This window comes from Urocitellus parryii, chromosome 5 (assembly GCF_045843805.1).
Source record: "Urocitellus parryii isolate mUroPar1 chromosome 5, mUroPar1.hap1, whole genome shotgun sequence".
Lineage (NCBI taxonomy): Eukaryota > Metazoa > Chordata > Mammalia > Rodentia > Sciuridae > Urocitellus > Urocitellus parryii.
In genome coordinates, this window is record NC_135535.1 from 64421369 (window position 1) to 64439466 (window position 18098).

At 46.7% G+C, this 18098-nt stretch overlaps 1 protein-coding gene across 1 annotated transcript; it reads right to left on the minus strand.

The window, feature by feature from the left end:
• Window positions 1–9041: 9041 nt before the first annotated feature.
• Ankrd33 (ankyrin repeat domain 33) lies at window positions 9042–11100 on the minus strand. Its single transcript, XM_026398833.2, has 4 exons — window positions 10980–11100; window positions 10679–10819; window positions 9262–9663; window positions 9042–9070 (listed from the first exon to the last, which is right to left on the minus strand). The coding sequence occupies exons 1-4, from the start codon at window positions 11098–11100 to the stop codon at window positions 9042–9044; spliced, it is 693 nt and encodes a 230-aa protein (XP_026254618.2).
• Between the last annotated feature and the right edge of the window lie 6998 nt (window positions 11101–18098).

Genomic DNA, 18098 nt, shown 5'->3' on the forward strand with positions numbered 1-18098 from the left:
TCCTGAAGGTCCCTCCTGGTGTATGTAATACTCTTTGACATTAAGATTCAGGAAACTGGGCTGGGGTTTTGGCTCAGTGGTAGAGCACTTGCCTAGTATGTGTGAGGCACTGGGTTCAATTCTCAGCACCACATAAAATAAATAAATGAAGATATTGTGTCCATCTATATTTAAAAATATATTTTAAAAAATTCAGGAAACTACCTGGACTGTAAGGCTCTATTTTCATAACTCAGGTCAACAGGCATTTGGGTTGGTACCAATGTTTGCGGGGGAGAGAAGCCAGGGCCCTGCCCAGCTCCTCAGGAAGAGGCTAGCAGACATGGGCCAGACTTCTAGACTCTAAGCCGCCAAGTCCCCTTCCTCTTCCTCCCAGTTCTTCCAGATCTCCTGTAGATGGATTTGTCTCCTCCCTGCTCAACCTTCAGCTCTTGGGATAATGCATCTCAGGATGGAGCCTCTTGAGGAAGGGATGGAACATTAGAGCAGAGGAGGCTGGAGATTGCAAGGTGCCTGTGTGATGCGGGTATCCTTCGGAACATGGTTCCAAATGCCACCTTCTCTCCAGCAGTGCTCCTGGTTCTGGATCACCCCTCCCCACATGCTTCCCAGAACCCTGAATTCTCAAACTCTAGCCCACCAACTGGTTTGGCTGCTGAGGAAGAGGAGTGTCAGTGGAGAATCCAGACTGGGAACTGGAACACCACATGCAAGCCCTGGTTGCCATACCTGTGGGAAGGGGTTGGTAATTCCTTCTCTACCACATTCTCAGACTAATGAGAATGTGGGATGTGAGAAAGTCCCCCACCAGCTGTGAAACTCACACTCGCCATTTTGGTTGGTTTGAAGAGAGAGCAAAGCTGTTGGGTAGGAGAAATAGCACAGAAATGGGGAGTCAGGAGCCAGAGGCAAGGCTGGGGATGGTAGAGTAGCCCCTGTCTCCTCAGCTGCTCAAAAGTAAGTAATAAGTATCGCCTCCTCTAGTAGCTACCTGAGGGGTTATCCTACAGATGAATATCAACGACTGGGGAGGCTGTAAAGTATAAGGCAGCCATTCTGAAATAGAACCCAAATAAGCACAGGGTGAAATAATAATATTCTGCAAAAGAGTATAAAATGAGAAGTAATTGTACTCATCCCCAGACCCTTCTCTCAAGGTTTCAGCTGTTCATTTCTCTGACACTTCCATAACTCTCAATGTGTGTTCCTGGGCTGTCTCTAGATCTTAAAACATCAGACATTATTCAAAAACTTTGGGATTTAGGTCATTTATATTGCTTTCCCTCTAATTACTGATTGTTTTAATATTATTTTGAAAATGTAAGTCATATAACCAAATTCTTACTTTCTATTCTATTAATACTAGGCAGGATCTCCTGACACTTCACTGATGAAGAACAGTGGCATCCACCCCTTCCTTGAAGCTACAATTTTGGTGCAAGAAGGGAAGCCCAGAGGGTATGATGGCACATGCCTCTAATCCTAGTGAGAGACCCACCTCAGTAATATAGCAAGGCCCTCAGCAACTTAGCAAGACCCTGTCTCGAAATAAAAAAATAAAAATAAAAAGGGTTGGGGATGTGGTTCAATGGTAAGTACCCCTGGATTCAATCCCCAGTACCCCCTCCCCACAAAAAAAATCTGTCAATTTGCTGGGATGCCACTCTTGTTATTGGGGGATGTTCAGGTGAAACTCATGACAGCAGATGCCTTCAGGACCTTGCTGAGCATTTTGGTGGCACAGAACTTCTAAGAGGCATCTCAACTTTCCCCCTCTAAAGAAGAGCTGGGCCTGTACTTGGGTGAGAGAGGCCAGAGTTGACTGGCAAGGGAGTGGGAGACATGGTGCTAAGGGGACCTTTATTGCCTGGAGAGAAAGTTTGAGGAGTTAGGGTGGCCGTCCCCAATGGAAAGGGCTTGGCGTTTGGACAAGGAGAGGGTTCCCAGGATCTGAGAGGAGGTAACAGTTCTGGCTGGGAAAGAGATTGTTTTAAAGAGCCAGCTGAGTGGCTGGGTGAGGCCAGAGGCCAACGGGATTTCCTTCGACTCCAGCCACTCGGGTGGGTGGGACCGGATTGCTCACACTGGACACAGGAATCTGCCTTTGTTTCCAGCTGGAGGGGAAATGCCATAAATCCTGCCCCTTTCCCGCCCTCCAGCATCCGTGCCCAGGCTCTGCCCTTCCCAGGACCAGAGGCCCTGGGACTGAGGGCCTTCAGGCCAGTTCTTGTCTCCAGGACTCCCCAAATCACAGGCCTCTGACCTTTGCCCCAAGTGCAGGGCATTGGTACAGATGCAGGGAATGGGGAGCAGAGCGCTCTCCAAGAATGGTGACAGTGGGCACAAAGGAATTGGGTTCAGACCTGCTCCCCTCTCTCCTTCTCTGAGAAGCACCATGGCTCTTCCCAGAAAAACACCAGGTCTAAAGGGAGACTTAAGGCCAAGGCTTGGGCCTTTCCAGCACCCTCCCAATCTCTTGCTCCACATGGTCAGTGGGACTTTGGAACTCTAACTGTAATCACCCAGGCAATGCATGGAGCTGGACACACAGTGTTGGGGGCAGAGAGGGTTGGGAAGAGATGATGGGCCTGGAACCATAGGGAGTAGGGAACCCTGTCTTTCTTGGTCAGTGCCTCTACATGTTTGTGCACCTGTGTAACTGTGTTCGTGTGTGCTTGAGTATGTGGCCCTTTATGGGCTACTGGGAATCTGGGGACCAGTGGGCCTGTGTGTTGGTATCTGTAGATAGCATTTGGGGTGTGACTATGATAGAGGTTTCAGTCCGTCTAACTTGAGCAGGAATTGATAGGGGCAGGGGCTATCGAGGGAAGACCAGGTCTTGTTCTCAGTCCTCAGCTTCAGGCCTGGGTATCTTCCTTTACAGTGAAAAGCCTCAGTTCCTGTGAGGGCAAGGAGAGAGGTAAGCAGATCTAAACCTCTGCATAAGCCCTGGCCAGGTGGCTTCCTCAGTGGAGACAGCTAAGACCTGACAGGCCAAAGGTCCTGAGAGGCCAGGGCAAGGAAGAGATTGAGGAGGAGACAGTGTGGGCAGGGGCATGGCTGGCCTGTTGGGTGTGTGGAAGATGCATGGGTGCATTGGATCATTTGGAAAATATGACTGCTGGAGAGGACGGAATCCTGTTGGAGTTCCCCAGTGTGGAGAAAAGGGAACACAGACCAATGAGTTACCAACATGTGTAAGGACAGCTGACCCTGTAGTCCCACCAATAGAGCCCCATCTTCCTGGGCAGGGATGGATACAGGCCCAGCAAGGAATACTTTGGCTTGTCCTCAGTGCCACAGTGGTGGGGAGCAGACTGTGATTGTGTCTGGGGTAGGGGTGCTGAGAAGGCTGTCTGGGATGTGTCTTTCTTTCTTTCTTTTTTCTTTTTTTAATACCAGGGTTTGAACTCAGGGCCACTCAACCACTGAGCCACATCAGGGTCTCACTGAGTTGCTTAGCACCTCGCTTTTGCTGAGGCTGGCTTTGAACTTGTGATCCTCCTGCCTCCGCCTCCTTAGGGCCTTACAGTTGCTTAGGGATTACAGGTGTGCACCACTGTACCTGGCTGTGTCTTTGCATTTTGAGGGTCACCAGAATAACATCCTAGAATCACAGGGGAGGCCATGGGATCCCAAGGGCACATCCACCAGCCTCCTCCATGGTACCACTCCCTCGACTGCTTCATCACTGGCTGCTGCTTAGACGGCTGCTTACCTACCAGGTCTAACCAGATGCCAGCTGGTGCTTACAGCCCTCACTCTTTAGGCCTCACAACAACCCAGAAGGCAGTAGTGATTATAGTGATTATATATGATCGTCATTTGATGTTATAAACCAGAAAACTGGCTGGGGATGTGGCTCAAACGGTAGCGCGCTCGCCTGGCATGCGTGCGGCCCGGGTTCGATCCTCAGCACCACATACCAACGAGAATGTTGTGTCCGCCGAGAACTAAAAAAAATAAATAAATATTAAAAAAAATTCTCTCTCTCTCTCTCTCTCCTCTCTCACTCTCTCTTTAAAAAAAAAAAAAAAAAAAAAAAAAGCTTTAAATAAACCAGAAAACAGAGGCTGGGAGAGGCAGGGCCGGGATGGAAATCCAGGCCTCCTGCATTTCAAAGGCTGTAGCCAGGAGATTTCCCTGTGGCTTGCATTCTGCACAGCTACAGGCCTTGTCATGGGTTTCTCAGCTTCTGCTGACAGGGACAGGAGCTGGAATGGAGATGGGGGGACTGGGACAACAGAGGAAAGGCTTTGGGAGGTCCAGGCAGAGCAAGTCCAGGCCTGGAGTCTTCTCTCCCTTCTGATCAGCCTGAAGGGCTCTGGGAAGGACTGGAGGTAGCTGTCAGGAGCTGTTAGGGGATCAGAGAGATAGGGTAGGCCTGAGGGATTGTTGGAGGGAAAGCCTGGGACTCCAGTTGTCCTGGAGATGGCCAGGGATTGGAAGGACAGGTCTTCACCAAGGTAGGAAGGTTTCTCCCTCCGCTGCCTCCTACCCCAGATACAGCCCAGTTGGAACAGAGGGAGTACTGTAGATGCTGGGGTCACCCTTGAGCAGGAGAGAGATAGGAGGGAGAGGTTCAAAGAATCAGAGGAAGCTCAGCTGTGGGCAGAGGTCATGTGCTGCATTGGAATGAACATAGGCTTTGGAGTCTCAGAGACTTGAGCTCTGAGCACAATATTGCTCCTTACCAACAGGAGACATTGAGCCTATCACTTAGCCCTCATAACCTCAGTTTCCTCAACTGAACAATAGAAAGAGGATAAAGATTAAATAAGAAAGTGATATTGGCCAGGCATGGTGGTACATACCTATAATCCCAGTGGCTCAGGAGGCTGAGGCAGGAGAATAGCAAGTTCAAAGCCAGCCTCAGCAACTTAGCGAGGCCCTAAGCAACTCAGTGAGACCCTGTCTCTAAATAAAATATATTTTTAAAAACTTTTTGTAGTTGTAGATGGACATAATGACTTTATTTTATTTATTTGTATTTGGTGCTGAGGATCAAACCCAGTGCCTCACGCATGCCAGGCAAGCATTCTGCCACTGAGCTACAGCCCCAGCCCTAAGTAAAATATGTTTAAAAGGGCTGAGGCTGTGGCTCAGTGGTTAAGTGCCCCAGTTCAACTTCTATGCAAAAAACAAACAAACAAACAAAAAAAAAAACTGATATTAACAAGGCCAGGCACGATGGTAAGTGCTACATTATCTCTTTTGTTTCTCACAATAGCCCTATGTGAGCATGTCACTCTTACCTTCATTCTATACTTGAGAGTTGTGAGGCTTAGACAGGTTTAATAACTTGCAAGGGTCACAGGCAGAAACGTTTCACCACTGTGCTATTCTTCCCCTGCCTGGGGTACCTAGTGCCAGGTCTGCCTTCAGGTGCTGTGATTTTAGCACTGGGTGGGAAGGAACAAATTCCATCCCAGAGGCCCCAAAGCAGCTCACTCAATTCCCAGGGCCCTTCCTACATACAACTCCCTCACTTTTTTTTTTTTTTTTTTTTTTTTTTTTGGTACTGAGGATTGAACTTGGGCACTCAACCACTGAGCCTGAGCCACATTCCCAGCCCTTTTTTTTTTTTTTTTTGTATTTTATTTAGAGAGAGAGTCTCACTGAGTTGTTTAGGGCTAAGTTGCTGAGGCTGGTTTTGAACTTGTGATCTTCCTGCCTCAGCCTCCTGAGCCAATGGGATTACAGGCATAAACCACCATGCCCAGCTAATAAGGCCTCTTTTGATAAACTTTACAGTTTGCAGAACCCTTTCCCCCATATTATCTAATATATTCTTCCAACATCTCTGTGTTTTCCATTTAATGGATGGGAGAGCTGAAGCAAGAGAAACATAAGTGCCTAATTTAATGTCAGGTGGGAAATAGTAAAGTTAGCTTGGAGCTCATTCTGGCCCACCACAGTTGCTATCAAAGCCCCTGGAAGAAATATTGCCGTATTAGTCATTTTCACGTGTGTGTGTGTATTTCTGTTAAAGTCAGATTAAAATTTTTTTCTAAATATAGTAATACATGGTTAAAGGTCAAAATACGGGAGGCTGAGGCAGGAAGATCACAAGTGCAAGGCCAGGCTCAGCAACTTAGCAAGGCCCTAAGTAACTTAGCAAGACACTATCTCAAAAAAAAAAAAAAAAAAATTTTAAAGGCTGAAGATATGGCTCAGTGGTTAAGCAATCTTGGTTGGTTCAATCCCCAGTACCAAAAAAAAAATTATAATAAAAAGTCAAAATACTCTACGCAGAAGATTTCCAAATAATTTACATTGATACTCTATCCTCAAGGAGATGCAGTGCAACTCCCATTCTCTGAGTGTAGGTTTCCTATAGTGACCTCCCTCCAAAGAGTACAGAATAGAAACAGGAGAAAAGAATACGTTTTTCAGAAGAAACCTGCTAATAGTACCTCGGCCAGGTGATCAACACCCACAGTCACAGGTCATGTTCACAGGAAGTGCTCTTGACATGACATGATGAAAACTTGACCTCTGTCTTTGGTCTTCCTCCTAAAAACCCATAACCCCAGTTTAATCACAAGAAAACAACAGAAAAGTTCCAGTTGAGGAACTGTCACAAAATACCTGACCAGTACTACTCAAAGCTGCCAAGATTCTCAGCCACAACGCAAATCTAAGAAACTGCCGCAACCAAGGAGTCAAAGGAGACGTGATGCATAAATGTCATCTGGCATCCTGGATAGGATCTTGGAACAGAACAGGGACATTAGGTAGGAACTAAGAATGTGTGAATAAAATATGGACTGCAGTTAATGATAATGTATTCATATTGGCACGTTCATTGCAACAAATATACTATACTCACATCAATAAGAGAAAACCGAGGGGACTCGTGCACTATCTTTACAACTTCTTTGTAAATCTAAAACTGGCCTAAAAAATACAGTTCTGTTTTTTTTTTTTCAAATCAAAAAATTCAAAGATAGTCAATGATGCTGGGAGCAGTGATGCACACCTGCAATCCCAGCAGCTCAGGAGGCTGAGGTAGGAGGATCACAAGTTCAAAGCCAGCCTAAAAGCAAGGTGCTAAGCAACTCAGTGAGACCCTGTCTGTAAATGAAATATAAAATAAGACTTGGGATGTGGCTCAGTGGTTGAGTGTCCCTGAGTTCAATCCCCAGTACCTCCGGTTCCCCCCAAAAACCCAGAACAAAACAAAGTAAACAAAGAAAAAAAAAAGATAGTCAATAAATATTTTCCCTCCCACATTTGGGCAGCTGTTCAGTTCTTTCCCAGAGAAAACAATGTGTTTCTTCCCAGAGTTTTTCCAGTGAGGGCATATGGGGTAGCTTTGTGGAGGCCACAACTGGGCCAGTGGGTCTCAGTCTCAATCTTGATCTCTGCTGGCTTCCAGCTATGAGATTCGATCGATTATTTAACTTCTCTGTACCTCCTATCCTCCAAACTGGAATCCTTAAGATTGTAGGGAGAGGTAAATATGTTAATGCATATAGTAAGCCCCTTATAAATGATTGCTAGGATTATGATAAATATACAAGTAAATATATTTCTGCAACAAATGTGTTAAGAATGAAATAATCAAAGTTTGCAAATCAAATCCCCCCTGAGTTACTAAGTGTCCCATAAAGGTATTTCATTTCAGATCATTGGCTAATAAACTTCATTTGAAGGGCTTTTTTTTTTGTACTGGGGATTGAACCAAGGGTCACTCTACTACTGAGCTACATCTCCAGCCCTTTTTATTTTGAGACTGGGTCTTACTAAATTGCCTGAGCTGACCTGGAACTCACAATCCTCCTGCTTTAGCCTCCCATGCAGTTGGGATTACAGGGGTGTGCCACTATGCCTGGCCTAATTTTACAATCTTATTCCAGCATATTTTCTTCCACTGAGTGTCAATAATGGTCTTTCATTTCTTTCTTTGATCCATCCTGCTGGTTGGCTTATTAAATTGTTAACTACATCTTGGTACTCTATATTTGTTTGTTTATCTGGTACTGGGGATTCAATCCAGAGGTACTTTACCACTGAGCCACATCCCCAGCCCTATTTTGTATTTTATGTAGAGACAGGGTCTCCCTGAGTTGCTTAGCACCTCGCTGAGTCTGACTCTGAACCCACAATCCTCCTGTCTCAGCCTCCCAAGCTGCTGGGATTACAGGTATGCGAGTTAGTCATATTTATAAAATTGGTGAAAATTTTACTTTGACAAATAGTGGGATGACCTCCATGCCTTTCCACCTCTCAGTTATTATCACTTTAATTCATCTTGAAGACAGCTTTATGTTGTGACCGGATGGCATCAGTCCTGCCCAGGGAGGAAGAAACTAGCTCCAGAAATATTTGGAATCAAATTGATAGGAAGATAGATTTTATTCAAAGCTAGTTTTAAAGGAAGATAGAAGAAACGTATTGTGGCATAAGTTACATCTTTGAAATCCCTGAACGTGAACAGAGCTTTAAAGGAGAAGCAGTAGCAGTAGGGAAGTGAGACAAAAGGCAGGAAATGTACATATATAGATTTTGTTAGCCTGTGCTACACAGGACCAGGGAGGGAGCTGTCTTGCCTCTCAGCTTCTTAGCATCTGTCAGGCCAAGGAGGGGGCAGGGAGGCAGCCCTTCAGTCTCCATTCTCAGAAGGAGAAAGTTGTTCCCAATTCAGAATGGGGCCAAATTCAGTTTGTTTCAATATCAGGACATAAAGAACTTCCTTACTCTAGCTTTGTAATGCATTACACAGAATATAGTAATCCACCCCCAAAATGTTAGCCAATCCCCTATTGATGGACACTTAGGTTAGTTCTACTCTGCTATTACAAACAGTGCTATAACAACTTTGTACATAGGTCGGAAAACATTTTACTTAGGACTTAGGTGGAGGTGGATGGGGGGCAGAAGTATCTCTAGGCAAGAATGCAGCATAGAAAAAGGCCTAATTCCCTGCTCCTATCCTGGCCTAGCCCATCTTCCCCTGATCCTGTGCCAACCTTGCCTCCTCCTGCCTCTTCCTCTCCAACCTGAGCTCCTGGTATTGCCAGAGAGGAAGGACCAGGTTATTTCGCCCTGAAGACTTGGACATAAACTTGAATTGTCTAGGGGCTGAGGGTGCCTTGGAGAGGAGGATCTTGGGAACTTGGGACCTAGTGCTAGTACTACTCCTGGGCTGCAGCCACTGAGAGAACATGCCCTGAGGGCTCTGGTAGGGAACAAAGACCCTGGGGCCAGGTACTTCCTGGGGGGGCTGGGGTACTGGAGGAGGGGGGGGGGCAGTACCTAGCAGTTCTGGCACAGACTTGCTTCGGGTGCCGAGTGCAGGTGGGTAGTCAGGACACAGCGTGTGGCAGGCAGTGGCGAGAAAGGGACTGGCCAGGCCCGTAGTGATGGTCACAAGGTGGTCCAGAACACCCCCCTCCTGAGGAGACTGGGCAAAGGAGAAGGTCAGGGTGGACTGCAATCTTTCTAGGAAGGAGGGAGCAACCTGGGCCTGGGCTTGCGCCTGGGCCACGAGCCCTGACAAGGCCGGCCACTCGAGCTGGTAATGCTGGCTCAGTTGCTCTACTCGGGGCCTCTGCAGCAGCTGCCGGATCCTCTGCACCGTGTCGAAGCTGTCCGTCAACAAGGCCCACTCCAGGGCAGTCTTGCCCCGAACAGGATCCACAGAGGTCAGGTCAGCACCTAGGAAGATGCACAGAGTGACAAGTGGGTGGGAGAAGGAATGGTGTGACTTGCAGAAGCGCAGAGGCTTGAGCCCCAGGATTGATTTGGGTTAGATTCAAAACCAGAGAGTCCCAGCCTGCGATTGCTACTTCTTGTTCGAAAGAGATGAAGAGACTGAAGTCCAGACAGGGGAAGGACTTCTGAGAACCATTGGTGCCTTCGACCCAGAGCTGAATAACAACCTCTGGAATCCAAGAGGCTGAGCTGAGGAGTGGAAGACAGTTGCTCAGCCCAGGCAGAGGCCCTCTGGGGGAGGCATGTGGGTCAGGTTCTGCTGGTCCCCTCTCCTGGTTTGTTTCTTCATCAGCACACCCCTCCATCCTGGGGGTGGGAGAGAAGCAGTCACTCTGAGACAAAGGAGGCTGTGGGTCTCCCTCCTGTCTCATCCCAAAGCCAGGGTGAGGGAAGGGAAAAGCTGGAGGCGGGCATCCCCGGAGTGACCAGCAGAGGGCAGCCCCACCTCCAGGAACAACAAGGGCCCACAATCCCAAGGGGCTCGCCACCGCCTAATTCCACTTGGCCACCAGCCTCAACGGCCACATCATGCGTCTCCCGGGGGCCAGGCTTGCCAGAGTTGCAGGTCATTTTAGACAAGGCCAGCACCCTTATGATGGTGAGGTCCAGAAAGGAAGGCCACCTGCCTTGAGTCACTTAGTCAGCATCAGGGTGAAGACCAGAACCCAAGAGTGTGGTTCTAGATACCAGCCCTTTGGGGTTTGGGGTTTTACAGCTGGTCTAGGTTATTCTCCCAAGCTTTTCTTCCTGAGATCTCCATAAACAGAGCTGTCAATAGCTTGGTGTTGTTCATTGTGAGAAGCCCACAGCAAGCTCCCCTCCTCCAGGAAGTTGGCCTAGATTGACCCTCCATCTCCACCTCTCTCCTCTCTGCAACTAAATGACGGCTGAATTAGCGTCTGGTGGGGAGGCTTCGGGAGGGACTGGAGGTCACGTATCCAGTCCAGGCCCCCTGCACCTGCCATGAGGAGGGCAGCCACACACTCCGACCGGTTCCGCATGGCAGCCTTCATCAGTGCTGTGAGCCCCCGCTGGTCCCGGCACTCTAGGTCCAGGCCCGCGTAGTAGTTGAGCAGGAGACTCACCAGAGAAGCGTGGCCTGCAGGGCACAGAGGTGGAGCTTGGCTTCAAAGCAAGGGGTGACAAGATTCCCAAACCACCCTGCACCAAACACCACAAAGCCTGGCGTGGACCTTGTGCACCAAATGTGGGCTGTGGCCCTGATGGCTGGTGATGGGTGGGGGTCTGCAGCCTCGCACCTGCTTGGGCAGCCAGCATGAGGGCCGTGTTCCCTTCTTTGTCCTGATGGTTCACATCGAGGAAAGGACAGCGACTGAGCAGGGCAACGACACTCGAGAAGCCGTGGTAGCAGGCGACCATGAGGCCTGTCTGGGGGCAGGACAGCTCAGCCCTGCTTTCCTTCAGGGTCTCCCTTGTCCCCCACATCTGTCCAGAGCCTGTCCCAAACCCTGTGAAGTCCACCCTCACCCACCCTCTTCCTCCTGGCAGTGGGGATTGCCCCGAAACTCTCTCAGAGGCTGACCAGGGTGATGAGGGGGGATACCAAGCCCCCTGCCCCCAGCTGCCCTGGCAAGCACCTGGAGCTCCTCACCCTCCCATTGCTGTCCACTTGAGTGGCCTCCTCTGGGGAGACCCCCACATCCAGCTTGGCCTGGAGCTGGGTGGGGTCGTTGTGGACACAGGCCCGGTACAGGGCCCCCAACTTGCAGCCTGGGGTTGCGGTGCCCTGGCTGGGGCAGGATGGTGCCTCAGACATGGCCACCTTCCCCCGGCAATGGCAGATCCTCCTCCTCCAGTCTGGGGCCAGAAGACAGGTCCTTCCTCATGCAGTTGGCAGCAGCTATGGCAGAAGGGAGAAGAGCAGAGTCTCCCTGAATCCGAGGGATGGTCCCCCAGCTGCAACCCTCTCCCCAGGGAAGGCCTTTCTCCTGGCAGGGGTCTCACCCACTCACCAGGTGGAGGACAAAGAACAAGCCCGGGCCGGCTGGGGATCCAGCAGAGGACAGGGTGTCCGTGAGGTTCAGGGCAGGGGTCTGTCTTTATTTCTCTTACCTGGGGCTCTGAGGGTCCTCAGGAGGTTGTCACTGCTGTGGCACAGCCTGGGGCCCAGGAGCACTTCCCAGATGCGTAGGAGCACACTCACCCTAGGTCTCTGGAGTGGCTGGAGGGACTGTCCCTCCCCAGGAAGCAATGCAGATAACAGATGGCTGGCTGGACTTTCTCAGAAAGAGCTGCTGCAAACACCTCAGGGCTGAGCTGGGTCAAGCCGGTTAGGAAGGGATTGGGGACCTGGAGGGGCAGGTGCTCTGTCTTAGCCATCCAAGATCCGCCCCAAGAACCTGCCAGGCCGAGTCGCTCCAGGGCAGCTCCTCCTACCTGGGGCGAGGTGGGGGCGGCTGCCCAGAGTAGGACTGGCACGGACCAGATGCGCTCACCTTCAGCCTTCTGCACCAACTGAATGCCTCCAAGACAGAGCTTTTGAAGATGGAAGGGTTGTGGGGTCTAGGCCTGAAGTCCCCTCTCCTTTGATGGAGCAGGATTAGGGAGAGGGTGGTGGCAGGAGAGTGTTGGAGTGAAGGTATCCCATTAAATAGGGTTTGGACTCTGAGGAGCACTTGGAGTGGGGGTCTTCAGAAGTCACCTGGATTTTCTTTCTTTCTTTCTTTCTTTCTTTCTTTCTTTCTTTCTTTCTTTCTTTCTTTCTTTCTTTCTTTTTTTTTTTAGGTTTTGGGGAAATCAAGGAATAAAGAATTGTCCAGTTAAGTATAGATTATAGCCAGGTATCATGGAGCACTCCTGTAATCCCAGCCACTCTGGAGGCTGAGGCAGAATTGTGAATTAGAGGCCAGCCTCAGTGGTCAGTGAGACCCTGATTCAAAAATAAAAAAAAAAAAATAATAAAAAGGGCTGGGGATGTAACAGTATTACAGTGCCCTATGTTCAATCCCCAGTACCGCCCCCCCCACACACGCAAAATATAGAACTTGCCAGGGGCAGTAGTGCAAGCCTGTAATCCCAGTAGCTCAGGAGGCTGAGGCAGGAGGATCAAGAGTTCAAAGCCAGGGCTGGGGATGTGGCTCAGCGGTAGCGCGCTCGCCTGGCATGCGTGCGGCCCAGGTTCGATCCTCAGCACCACATACAAACAAAGATGTTGTGCAAAAAAAAATTCTCTCTCTCTCTCCCTCTCTCTTTAAAAAAAAAAAAAAAAGAGTTCAAAGCCAGCCTCAGTAATTTAGTAAGGCCCTAACTTAGTGAGACCCTGTCTCTAAATAAAATATAAAAAAGGGCTGAGGATGTGGCTCAGTGGTTAAGGAACCCTGGGTTCAATCCTCGGTACCACAAAAAGAAAAAAAGAAGTATAGAATTTATGATGTGTTAAATTTAATGGATTAGTTTTGATGTGGTAAATTAAATGTGAAATTTTAAGTTAAATTATTAATGCAATAATAGGCTGTTGTTAAATTATTTAAATTAATATTAAATTTAATGAATTAGACCTCTGATGTAGAAAATTGAGCCAATTATATCCCCCTGTTTGTATCACTTTCACTGCTTTCTTATTTTGTTTTTCTTTGTTTCCCTTTCATTCTTGGTCCTGGTTCCAATTTTTCCTCCTCCCCTTACCAATTGGCACTTATATATCCTTAAAAATGTACATTTCAGCAGGGTGTGTGGCAAAAACATGTAATCCCAGTGACTTGGGAGGCTGAAGAAGGAGGATCACAAGTTCAAGCTAGACTCCACAATTTAGCAGGATCCTGTCTCAAAACAAAACAAAAAAAAACAAAACACAAAGTTGAGTGTAGTGGTGGCATATCTGTAATTCCTACCAGCCAGGAGTCTGAAGCAGGAGGATCGAAAGTTCAAAGTCAACCTAAGCAATTTAGTGAGACCCTGTCTCAAAAATTAAAAAGAGCCGGGGATATGGCTCGATGGTAAAGTGCTCCTCGGTTCAATCTGCATTACCAAAAAACAAGAAAATATACATTTGTTTTGAAAAAAATAGTTTGGATTTGTGTATCTGTTTTTAACTAAAATTAAGAATGGGTGCTACAGACCTCTTTTTGTTTGTCTCACTCAGTACCTTGTTTTAAGATCTGTTCTTACCCATGCCTATAATCCCAGCTAATTGGGAGGCAGAAGCAGGAGGATCGCAAGTTCAAGGTTAGCTTCAGCAACCTGGTGAGACCCTATCTCAAAATAAAATGTAAAAGCCCTGGGGATGAAGCTCAGTGGTAGAGTAGGTGCCTAGGCTCAATCCCAGTAATGCAAAAAACAAATAAACAAACAAAAAACCTATCCTTATTGCTTGCTGTGTAGCATAGCAGTTAGGAGTGTGTTTGGTTGTGAGGAACCAAAAGCTGTCTGTAGTGGGCTGATTGCTTAACATCAATCCAAAGCTGCTTTTAGGGTTTCTTCGAAACTACAGGAGCTAGAAAGCTAAAACAGCACTTCCCAGGTTCTCTTGAACAAGGAATCTGTGGTTTAGGTTCTGCTCTTGTGCAAGACATAAATTTGGAACAGAGCAACATAGCATGGGACATCCGCTTTGCTGTCACAAATCATGACAGCAGCAGGCGGGCTCTGGTGAGTAGCTTCCTGATTCATCAGCTTCCTGTAGTAGGGACTGTTGTTTTCTCATCACAGGCTCATGTGACTCTCAAAGCCAGAAGTTGCTCCCTACACAGAGCTTGCTTTCCCAATCCTTTCTGCTTAAACTTAGCCAGATTCATTTCTTTTGTCTGCAAGTGAACTCTGACATGCATGGCTTAAGCAATAGGGTTTTAGCTGAGTGTGGTGGTTCGTGCCTGTGATCCCAGCTACTCACCGCTCCAGAGGTTGAAGCAGGAGGATCACAGGTTCCAGGTCAGCCTCAGCAACTTAGTGAGGCCCTAAACAAGGGAGACTATCTCAAAATAAAAGGGCTGGGGGTGTAGCAGTGGTGAAACCTCCTATGCTCAACCCCCAGTTTTCTAACACCATTAATTGATTAATTAACTAATTAATTGAATCCCCATGCCCAGGGGGAAAAAAAGAAAGAAAGAAGAAAAAATAGGGGCTTATTTTTCATGCAAGATAAAAATGTTCAGGGATACTAAGCTGTTAGTGTTAAGCAACTAGATGTCATGGCTTGCTCTTACTTTTCCTTTTAATCACAAGATAGCTGATACACCTCAAGATGTGACGGGGTGCCATGTAAATAGAAGAGAGCTCAGTGGACCAGAGGAAGGGGATAATGGGGGCAGATGGCAAAAGGCAAGAATGGTGGAACACATCTGATCAAGCTTTCCTTTGGTCAGGTTCAGTGGCACACGCCTGTAATCCCAGTGGCTCGGGCGGCTGAGACAGAAGGATGGTGAGTTCAAAGCCAGCCTCAGCAAAAGTGAGGTGCTAAGCAACTCAATGAGACCCTGTCTCTAAATAAAATACAAAAATGGGATTGGAATGTGGCTCAGTAGTCAAGGACCCCTGAGTTCAATCCCTGGTACCAAAACAAACAAAAAATCTTTCCTATGTACATACGTGAGTATACCACAGTGAATTTCACCTTTACATATATTCATGATGCATTAATAAAAAAAAAATTTAAAAAAAAACACCTCTAAGTAAATAGAAGAAAGATCAGTAGAGTAGAGGCAAGGGAACAGGGGGAAGGAGGAGGGAAGGGAAAGGGGAAGTCATTGGGACAGAATTGGAGCAAATTATATTCCATGCTTTTGTAATTATATCAAAATGAATCCTAATGTTATGTATAACTCTAATGAACTAATAAAAAGCATTAAGTAGAAAAAATAAAATAAAAAATAATCCCAGAGGAAGAGGCTGAGGGAGCGGGAAAATAAAAAGCTTCTACCCCTCAAGCCACCTCAGTAAAATGTGGTGAATGCCCACTATGGGCCTCTACGCAGAAGTCAGATGGTATGTAGTAGATGATGTCAAACATTTCCCAATTCCCCTTCTTTCTAGTCACCTTTTAGTTAGGTGTGAACAAGTAATACAATTTTGACCAATGAAATGCTAGTAGCTTTCTACTACCATGACAAAATACCTGAGAAAATCAACTTATAGGAAAAAAAATGATTTATTTTGGCTCATGGCTTCAGAGATTTCAGTCCATTGTCAGTTGGCTCCATTGTTTCTGGGCCTGTGGTGAGGCCGGGCATAACGGTGGAGGGCCATGGTGGGGCAAAACTGATCACCTCAGCTGCTGGGGAGGAGGGGGCAGGGGCAGAGCAAGAGAGACTACTAATGTGTACAGGGCAAAATATGGTTTTGAAAAGTACGCCCACAAGGCCCGCTATCTTCAGCTACGTCTTACCTCCTATAGTTTTCACCAATTCCCAATAACACCCCCATCTAAGGACCAAGCCTTCAATATGTGAGCCTACAGTTGGATTCCAGATCCAAACTGTAATAGTGGGGTTCCTGGGAAAATCTTTGCACACGCCTATAATCCCAATGCCTTGGGAGGCTGAGGCAGGAGAATTGCAAATTCAAAGCCAGCTTCAGTGACTTAGCAGGACCTTGAGCAACTCAGTGAGATCCTATTTCTAAATAATATACAGAAAAGAGCTGGAGATGTGGCCCAGTGGTTAAGCACCCCTGAGTTCAATCCCTGTTACCCCCCTCCAAAGAAAAGAAAATCTTTGTTCTCTTGATCTTTGTTTCTCTTCTTCTGCTGCATACAATTCCATGGTTTGCATCCACCACATTTTATTTATCCATTCTTCCAGTGACGGACACCTAGGTTGCCTCCAACTTCCTACCACTACAAATAATGCTTCAGGACTTATCTTTGTACATAGGTAGTTGTGGAACCAGGCAAGAATATCTCTGAGATTGCTGGGTCTTAGGGCCCGTACATGCTTATTGACCATATACTGTCAGGATGCTCTGTTTTGCAGTGTGCCCCTAGCAGTGCATAAGTTCATCTACATCTTTGCTAACACTTGTCATTTATTCAGCCCTAGAAAACTTCAATTTTGACATGGTTAAATTTATTAAAATTTTTCCTAGCCAAGCACAGTGGCTCATGCCTGTAATCCCAGTGGCTCATGAGGCTGAGACAGGAGGGTCACAAGTTTGACCACAAGTTTAGAACAGTAGTTCTAAACTTCGGCTTCACAGTGTAATCGCTTAAGGACTTTTTAGAAATAGTGCTGCCTGGAATTAATATTGTTAAAATGGTCATCCTACCAAAAGCAATATACAGATTCAATGGGATTCCCCTTAAAATATGACATTCTTCATGGAACTAGAAAAAACAGTCTTAAGATTGATTTGGAAGACCAAGAATACCCCAAGCAATATACGCCAAAAGAGCAATGCTGGAGGCATCTCAGTACCTGACTTCAAATCATTCTACAGCGCTACAGAAACAAAAACTGCACGGTACTGGCCTAAAAACCATAGACCAATGGTACAGAATAGAAGACACAGAGACAAAGCCACACATCTACATTCATCTGTTCTTTGACAAAGGAGCCAAAAACATACAATGGAGAAGAGACAGCCTTTTTAACAAATGGTGCTGGGACAACTAGTTATCAAAATGTAGAAGAATGAAACTAAACCTTTATCTCTCAGCCTGCACATCAATCAATTCAAAATGGATCAAAGACCTAGGAATTAGGCCAGAAACTACGCAACTCCTAGAAGAAAAGGTAAGGTCAACACTCCAGCTTTTAGGAACGAGCAGGACTTTCTCACTGACACCTAAAGCTCAGGAAATAATACCAAGAGTTAATAATTAGGACAGCCTCAAATTAAAAAACTTCTCAGCCAAGGAAACAATTAGGAATGTGAAGAGAGAACACACAGAATGGGAGAAAATCTTTTCTAGCCACTCTTTTGACATAGGATTAATATCTAGAATGTACAAAGAGCTCAAAAAAACACCCCAAAAAACCAAATAACCCAATTAATAAATGGACATATTAATTAAACAGACACTTCTCAAAAGAAGAAATATAAATGGCCAACAAATACATGAAAAATGTTCAACATCATTAGCAATTAGGGAAATGAAAATCAGAACTATACTGAGATTTCATCTCACACCAGTCAGAATGGCAGTCACCAAGAATACAAACAAGGGGCTGGGAATACCGCTCAGTTGGTAAAGTGCTTGCTTTGCATGGGTTTTCCCAGCACCATTAAAAAAAAAGAAGAAGAAGAAAGAAAGAAAGAATACAAAGAATAATAAATGCTGGAGAGGATGTGGAGAAAAAGGAGCACTTCCACACTGTTGGTGGAACTGTAAATTAGTACAACCTCTATGGAAATCAGGATGAAGGTTCCTCAAAACTCTAGTCATGCAACCACTGTATTACCCAGCTATATCACTTCTCAGTATT

Coding starts and splice junctions, on each gene's coding strand:
- Ankrd33 (XM_026398833.2), bottom strand. CDS start 11,100: ATGGTCGCCTGCTACCACGGCTTCTCGAGTGTCGTTGCCCTGCTCAGT. Junction 10,820..10,979: donor CATGCTGGCTGCCCAAGCAG/GTGCGAGGCTGC, acceptor TGTGCCCTGCAG/GCCACGCTTCTCTGGTGAGT. Junction 9,071..9,261: donor GTCTGTGCCAGAACTGCTAG/GTACTGCCCCCC, acceptor AGACAATTCAAG/TTTATGTCCAAGTCTTCAGG.